The 8142-nt window shown below is 41.8% G+C and overlaps 1 protein-coding gene across 2 annotated transcripts; it reads left to right on the top strand.

Annotated features, from left to right (window-relative positions):
• The first annotated feature begins 6 nt into the window (after window positions 1-6).
• Window positions 7-8041, top strand: C2H8orf76 (chromosome 2 C8orf76 homolog). Of its 2 annotated transcripts, none has more exons than XM_026842556.1 (5): window positions 7-163; window positions 2757-2900; window positions 3690-4207; window positions 6445-6577; window positions 7726-8039. In XM_026842556.1, exons 2-5 carry the CDS (start codon window positions 2814-2816, stop codon window positions 7930-7932), a joined length of 945 nt encoding a protein of 314 aa, XP_026698357.1. In that variant the 5' UTR covers window positions 7-163; window positions 2757-2813; the 3' UTR covers window positions 7933-8039. The 2 variants fall into 2 exon arrangements, with proteins under 2 accessions (XP_026698357.1, XP_026698356.1); XM_026842555.1 differs by having other exon boundaries at window positions 56-163; window positions 2804-2900; window positions 7726-8041.
• Window positions 8042-8142: the final 101 nt, after the last annotated feature.

The following is an 8142-nucleotide window of genomic DNA, read 5'->3' as shown; positions in this document are numbered from 1 at the left end:
GGAGCGGCCGGAGCGGCGGCCTGGGGGCGGCCGCAGCCCCCCTGACGGGTTTGTGCTGTGCCCGCAGTGGTTTCGCAGCGAGGCGGACGGCGGGGAAGGCGCCGGCGGGCTTACGGTCAGCAAGTTCCGGGCGGACTGGGCCTACCGGCAGCAGGAGTTTGAGGTATTTCCAGGGCTCTCACACGGCCTGGGGCTGAGCCGAGCCTGGGCCCTGGTGGGTGGAAGCTGTGGGGATATAAACTGGGCTGAGCCTGTAGTCCCCGGTGTGCTGAGGAAATGTGTCTGTTTATTTCTATAAAAGCCTCCCAGCAGAGCCGTGGCCTGGAGATGCTAGAGTGAGTGGCAGGGTTACATCCAGCTTGATGGTTCCTCGTTTGTGCGGAAAGCATGACTGGCCCACGGGCAGGTGTGGTGACCTGGTGAAGAGCAGTCCTGCTGGCTGAGCTGCTGCTAGGCCACGATGGGTAACTGTTCTGGCAGGCTCCCCCAGCCAGCTGTCATCTTTCCAGGAGTCAGTGTGAAGTCAATGTAAACTGGCTAGAAATGTTGTTCTGCACCTGGACCTGATCCAGATCAGGCTTGCCCATCTGAGCAGTTCAGTGGTGAGCAGAGCTGGTGTTTGTGGCCATGAAAGTCATAGTCAGCCAGAGGTATGCGTGTGAATTTCTCTGCTCGTGGGGATAATACCGTGTCCCACAAAGGCTGTCTCATCTCTTGTCAACCACCTGGCTGCCGCTCACCTTTCTCAGAGCTCCCCCTGCTGTCAGGTGAAAAGCTGACTGTGGTTGTTAGGCTCCTGACAGTTGTCTTATGAGCCGCCTCATGAATTGCCCCACCTCTCTGTTGCTCTCTCGCTCTGGATGGCTGGTTGTGCCTTTGGGGTGCATTTACGTTTCTGTTTCTGCTCCTGCCTGATGCAGTCCTAGATCCTGTCCTCACTGCCTACTTTCTGAGCCTCATTCCTGATCATCGATGCTCTCCTGCCTTTATAGTCCTAGTTGCAGGATCCAGTCTTTTGTTATCTTGTTTTCTGGTTGAAACCAGCCACTTCTGCCCTTGTTTCAGCTGTAATAGCTTCTTGTTCCAGGCTATATGGTTTGCATTACAGGCTCCCTGATTTCAAAGCCCTCAGGCCAACTTCTAACTCCACTCCTTCTGCCTTGCCTATTGGATTTGTGGATCTTTTTGTATCTCAGCTGGCACTGACTTCTGCTTTTTAATGTTATGCCAGTGCTACTGCTGCCTTGTCTATACACGACAGATGTTGCCAGTCTCAGCTGAGACACCCTGAATGGATTCATAAAAGTGTGCTGAGAAGAAAGATGCCTCAGACTGAGGTCAGACATGGCTGCTGACCCTCAGGAAGAGCAGATTGCTCCTTGCTGTGTGCTGTGGTGCCCTCTCAGGGTAGAATGACACCCCTTCAGATCTCCTAGTGGAACAGACCGTTGGTTCCTAACCCATTACTGTCATGATGATCCATGTTAAAAATGTCTAGTCTTCAGTCTTATTGCTTAGCCTGGATCACTGTGACAGGACCAGAACCAGACTGCGCATAAAATTACAGATTTGAGAGCACTGACCTTAGAAAGGGGGCTGGAAATAAATAAATGGGGGTAGTAATCTCTTCGTTTGTTGTGAATATTTTTTTATGTCAGCCTAGGCCACGTGATAGGAAATGCCAGGGACAGCAGCGATCTAAGCTGTGCCCATTTTTAAGATACAGGTGACTGTAGAATCTACTTGGGGTTCGTAATGCCAGATTCTTGCCAGGTTATATCACTTTGTCACATAACAAGGCAAACAGGGGTGTCTTGAAATCCTTCTGTGATCCGTTTTCACCAGTGGCTGCTGCATTCTCTGGACAGAAGGGAGCTCTCTCTTTTGGTCGAGAAAGAATGCAAGCTTAACACCAAGGAAGAAAAATATTTCAGCCATTTTGCTAGGAAGTATTTAGGGTATGTTGCCTGGAAGCTCTTTGTGTTAGAACCATTCAAATTTGCAAGGAATAATTAAACATTTATTGTGAGAGATGGGAGATTAAGCACTGCTCTTTAGTCTTCTGGTCTGAGCACTCACACGGAGGGGGAGGAACCAAGATTCCAGTCTTAGCTTCACTGAAGTTAAATGTTAATTGGAGCCCTGGTGAATGCCCTGAGCATTAAGCTACACAAGTATTGCTCATTCTTGCCTTTTTCCTTAACCCAATTAATATTTAATTATTTTGTGCAAATTAGAACCACCCTACAGGAATGATAAAGATTCACTTTCCTTGCTGTATTCTCCGACTTGCTGATTATTCATGTGAGGTGGGGTACCTGCAGGTTCAAACCTTCCTGTGGACAATGTGATGAATTTGAAACAAGGTCTTCCAAATTTAGGTTAAGTGCTCTGATCATTGAGTTGGTGGCTGGGGGAGGTATGTCTTGCTTTGCAGGTGATCCATTCTGGATGATCCCTTCTGGATCAGGCCTGGGGAGGGAGAGGTGGACTGATGTGTAGTAAATCCTGCCAGGGTTTAAGCACGAGTTAGGATTGAGGTTGCTCATCACTGTCTAGATTTGGCTGTGTAGTACCAGGGCCCTCATCTGTTGCTGGCATAGGTGATAGCTGAGTCTGGAGAAATGAGAATGTGGACTTCAGCTCCTGAATTCCCTTTGTGACTGTAGTCATAAGCAAAGCATACTGTCAGGCTTGCCTTTAAATGAAAATCTCTTACTGTTTTGTTTGGCTTTTCTTTTTGTCGACACTACTAGAAAGCCCTGTGTGAATATTCAAACTGCTTACTACTCTTACCTCCCAGTAACATTGCAATGAGACGAGATGTCCAAGAGGGCCAGGCTCGGTGTTTATCTCGCTTAGGAAGGCACAAGGAGGCTCTGGATATTGCAGAAAAAATGGTAAATAATGCAATCATTCTTTTAGATTTTGAACATTAAAATATTGCCAGTAGTTCTTTTATATGGACCATTTTCTGGAAAAATAATCTTCATGTGTATAATCCTTCAGGATGTTCAGTGCTCAGAGTATTTGGTAAACAGAGGGTAACTGTCACTGCAGATATAATCACTCTTTAGAAATCAGAACACCCTGTACCACAATGAGCTCCCTGTGCAGGGAGGCTGCTAGTCCTGGAAGGGACTAAATATCATGCTCTGCCAGGCAGAATTAATGTAATGTAATAAGAATTATAAGAAAGGGGATAAATGAATGCTTAAATCTTTCCACTATAAAGGGACGGTTCAAAACTCCCTTTTATTTTCATATACTTGCTGCCAAGCTGCCACCAAGAAGAGTATCTAACCACAAATTGAGTTTTTCCCATAAAGGAAAAAGTCCAGAGGCTCTAGAGTCTGCTAGAGTTTTACTGCTGCTGTTTATTTTACATAAAAGGTGTTTACACTACAAAGAAGGGCAGCTGTATAAAACTCTGAAAGCAAATAAACAAATGACAGCATTTGAGCCTTCTTCCCTTTCAGACTGGGACAGGGCAGCTGAAGGGAATGCTGTCAGCTTCATCGTGCATGATCTCTATCATGTATCATTTAAAATTAAGAGCACAGTTTTGTACAGTTGAAAAATTACCTTTAGGGATATATGTGTGTCATTATTAAGGGAGACATTTTCTTAGGCTCTAAAGGATGATTCTGTTCTACTCCTGGTTTTAATCTATAATCTTTTGTTTCTAGAGAAGCAGTGCTACTAACACAGATCACTTAACAGCGGTTCTCAACCTGCAGTTTTCCATTTACCAGGGTCTGGAAAATGTAGAAAAAAAGATCACATGCCTGCAGCAACTGATCTGCTTACATCCTTTCAACCCTTGGTACTGGAAGTTACTTGCTGAAGTTTATATGAGCCTTTTAAAGAGCTTGTCTCCATCAGTCATTCCAGAAACAAATATAAATCAGTCTGAAGAGGTTAGTGTAAGGGGTGGTAGTTTCAAAACATCGACTGGAAGAGAGATTAATTTGCAGCCTCACAGATCAGACAGCCAGAAAGAAGACCCTTGGTCTGGCCTTGCTACAGAAACAAAGAGTGAGAATGCAGTGACTTGTAGCAGCAGCCAGGCTGTAAAAGAATTCCTCTGCACTTCAGAAGAACTGGAAAGGATGGACGAAGGGAAACACACAGCCTCTGAGTCCTGGGAGCAGAACATGTTGAAGAAAGTTGGGATAAAGGCATGTGCCTCGTTTATTAGAGCAAGGTAACTAAATGTATTCTTAGAATAATGTTAACTTTGCCCAATCAAGAACAATTTAAAGCATATTTTTCCCAGCCTTAATATTTTCAGTTTACATTTTCAATTAAATGTTTGTTTTGGCATTGGCAATGCTAACTTAGAAGCACTCTGCTATTGCTTCAGATTTAAAAACCAAAATCCACAGCATGGTAGCTGTGAACAACCTCAATCTGAGTGAAAAGAGTAAACCAGTGTCCTACACTGTTGAGAAGTAAAGCGTTTTTTAATGGCCTTATTATATGAATCTTTTCAAGTAATTATATACAAAAGGGCTTGTTCTTCAACAAATGCTTCTGTTTAGAGTATGGCTGTTTCCTGGTTTGGTATTAAAGATGCAGCAGCAGAAGTGCCCCAAAGGGAAGGCTAGCCAGTCTTCCTTCTGCGAGTGCCACCTGTCTTATTTGTTGAAGCCTCATGCTTGAGCGAAAATGTATTTTATAATAATACCCCAATCTGCATAATGGATTAGGTTGAAAAATGAACTCTGTGACAGCTGATTGACAGGGCTGCATTAAAATGCTCTTTCCTTTTCTTCCCTCTGTTCCTAAAACTCTTGCACACAACAAAAATCCCCAGAGCATAATCTTTCAAAGAGATAATTAGGAACTGGTTTTGTTAAAATAGTCTTGGATTTTTTTCCCCCCTCTTGCCTCGCAGTAATGTATGAGTCATTGAGAGTATTTAAAGCCATTTTATGAACTTCCACAAATGTTGACAGAGAACACCTGTTAGGGCACGATTTAAGAAATGTAAAAAAAGATATAGTAGTTTCTAACTGTACTCAGGCTAAGAGATGGTGACTGTAATTGCTACTTGGGATGAGTTAATAAATTTAGTACTGAGATTTAATATTAAAGCTACATTCATATTAAAATAATCTGTGTTGCTTGTTTTGGTATGTATAGTTCAGCATTGAGACAATTAAAAATTGTGGTATTTGCTTGCTTGGCTGCACAGTTTCACAAAATGTTATTGTGGTTTATATTTGCAGATACACTTGTCCAGGGTAAACTTCTCCCCTGCTCAGGGCTTATGCATTAAATAGGTTGTCTAATATTTTCAGGTCTGTTGGATTTTAAGTGCATGTTGCATAAACAGGTACAAGGTAAGCTGCACCTGGAAAGGGGATGTTGGTATTGCTTTTTGTAGGAAATAAGGTTCTGTGTTAAAACATCATGAACTCTTCTAGTTTTGTCAACAAAAAAAAAAAAAGGAGAAATTGTTTTGTTTAATTTTCGTTCTTTTTTTACATTATGTTGATGCAAATTTTGAAACAAAAATGCTTTACAAATTAAAAATGCTTTCCGTTTTTACTTTGAATTTCCCAGTCAAAACTTCATTGAATTTACAAATGGTTTACTGGCTCAGACTTATAAATTTTGATGTTTATAATGCTCAAATGAAAACTTTAAGATCTTCTCTTCATAAAAATACACTCCTTTATTGTAACACCTGCTTCATTTAACCTTGGTAAATGTGATAAAATTTGTTGTCCTATATGCATAAAGCTTGAGTTAAACATAGTTTCAGTAATGATACTGCTTGGTTGAATATACTTATATATTTCCTCTGCTGACGTGTTTTACAGTCCTTGTATGAGGATGACTCTGGAAACTGCCACTGCGTTCTCTGGTCGAGCAGTTGGTGATGGGGTCCCTCAGTGACATGAACCCACATTGTGAGCACAATGTCTAACCTTCACCAAATCATGGTGGTGACTTCTGGGGCACTGCCTTGAACATAAAACTGTGGTGAAAGCTGTTAGAAAATATTCCAGGGTTGGCCTATGTGGGGTGAATGTTTGAGATTTGTCTAAAACCCCCAAATTTCTAGCTTTTTGGGTTACAAAGTCAATTACTGCCGTAGGCAAAAAAGCACTGCTGTCTTGTTAGGCCTTAATAAGGATGTGGGGCACCTGATGTACTACAGTTAATGCTAGCAGATCCAAGCTTCACTTTTAAATTGTGTGATGAATACGTAGAGAGAAAAATGTTTGCACTTCTCAGTACTTCTGTCGTAGCAAGGGTATACCATACCCATAGTAGATTGATATGGATGTATTCACTTCTTTGCAGGTTTTGCAGTTGGCAAAAGTCAGGAAGAAGAGCTGTTCTTAAGTATTGTATTTTGGTTGGGTTTAGGTTTGCTGACTTGCTCTTTTGCCAGCTGTGCCTTTTTTTGAACTGCCTTTTTTGTTGCAGGCTTTTACTTCAGCTTATTCAGTTACAGCAGTCATCCTTTGCATTAGAAAATAACATAGAAGGTCAAAAAGAAATTGATGACAAAGTGGCACGACTTGGTTTCAGTGAAAACTCCATGCTGTTGATGACCAAGGTAAGGGGATGTTTCACAGTGTGCAAGTTCTCAGCTATACGTAGGCTGGTTGAGGTACCTGAGCCAGTTCAGGCACAAAGTCCTGTCTGTAAGCATGACACTCCCCTCAGGTAATTAACTGTGCCAGGAAACAAGGTAAATTAGCTGGGACCAGTTGTCCTGGTAGTGCATTATCTGGAACTGACAGTGATAGCTATATAGCACTGGCTGTGTCATGCCGGTGTATTTCTGTTCTGCTGAGATTCTCCTTTCAGGAATGTTCAGGGTTGTTAAGTTTCTCACTGGATGTGTACTTGCAGATTCATCATCACTGTTTCTTGGGATGCAGATTTTATCTCAGGAATTTTAGATACCACAGAGTGAATCACAAGTATGAAATGGAAGTGGAGATTACTTTGATGACTACAGCAGTATTAAACACTTCCAGAAAAAGTATTAAACATTTTCAGAAGAAGACAGAGACATCCTTTTACATTATTTCTTTGTCCTGTTTGATGTACTGGATTCTGTTTTTAAAGAAATACATAGGAGGAGAGTAACATTGCATTACTTTATTCATAGAGATTAAACATTTTTAGTGCTATTTATAGAGTTTCTGACTTTTAATTTAAGGAATAAAAGGAAGCTAGTGAGATTCTAACTTCGCTGTCAGTCTTACACTTTAAGTTAGTGAGCACCAAGCCGTTGCCAGGGTGGCGGGCAGTCGTGTGGGATTTCACCCGTAAGAGGGCAGCAGCATGCAGACTATCTCAGGTTTTAGGACGCTTGGAAAAGAAACTTGTTTCCTTGCTTCCCTTGACACCCTGGGGAGGAGATGAGTGTTGGTGCCTTTGCAAGGTGAGCACTGAATGCAGAGCACTGGTGTTGAGAGAGTTCCGCTGGCGCTCGGAGAGTAAAAATCCCCCTGCACAAGCGTAGCCAGAAGCTGGGTGGGGTTGTGCAGCTCTGTAGCTTGGGCACTCAGTTCTCGGTGGTTATTGCAGAGTGCAACAGGCAGACAACTTGATCGTGACTTGGAAACTTCTCCTGCATGGCATGTGGTTCATGTGTCAAGAGCTTTTCTTGTAAAAATCTGTTATTAATGTCATATTTGTTGTTTTCTCTGCAAGTTATTTTCTTGTTTCTCATCTTTCTTACTGTGTTTGCAGGTTATGGAGCAAGATCTCATACCAGAAAAACTAAAAGAGGAATTTCAGGGCGAGGTAAAATGCATAGGCCCTTCAGCGCTGTCATCATTGGTAACTGCATCAGCCACAGAATTTGAAATCAAATGGTTCGGTAATCTCCAAGATGATTTATGTCACTCGGATAGACAATTCTGTTCAGATATATATCTCCTACCTTTGGCAACTTAAAGGTTTTGTTGTATTTATTCCTCATATCTCCAAATGATTATGGAATTATATATGCAATAAAGTTCATATTACATTTTTAAATAATTCTTATTGTATATATTTTAAGAATATATATCAATGTCTGCATTTAAACTCTTAACATCTCATAATTTTCTTTGATTTGTTTGTATTAAAAGAATAAGGAATCCAGTATAAAATTGAGCTTTCAGT

This window comes from Athene cunicularia (assembly GCF_003259725.1).
Source record: "Athene cunicularia isolate RWA chromosome 2 unlocalized genomic scaffold, athCun1 chr2_part1, whole genome shotgun sequence".
Classification (NCBI taxonomy): Eukaryota; Metazoa; Chordata; class Aves; order Strigiformes; family Strigidae; genus Athene; species Athene cunicularia.
Note: the sequence above shows the minus strand (reverse complement) of the source record. Positions and strands in the feature narration are given on the sequence as shown.

Bases quoted from the DNA above. Each gene is read 5' to 3' on its own strand.
- C2H8orf76 (XM_026842555.1), top strand. From the start codon at position 2,814: ATGAGACGAGATGTCCAAGAGGGCCAGGCTCGGTGTTTATCTCGCTTA. The intron at 2,901-3,689 runs GTAAATAATGCA...TTTTGTTTCTAG, and splicing joins TGGATATTGCAGAAAAAATG to AGAAGCAGTGCTACTAACAC. The intron at 6,578-7,725 runs GTAAGGGGATGT...CTGTGTTTGCAG, and splicing joins CCATGCTGTTGATGACCAAG to GTTATGGAGCAAGATCTCAT.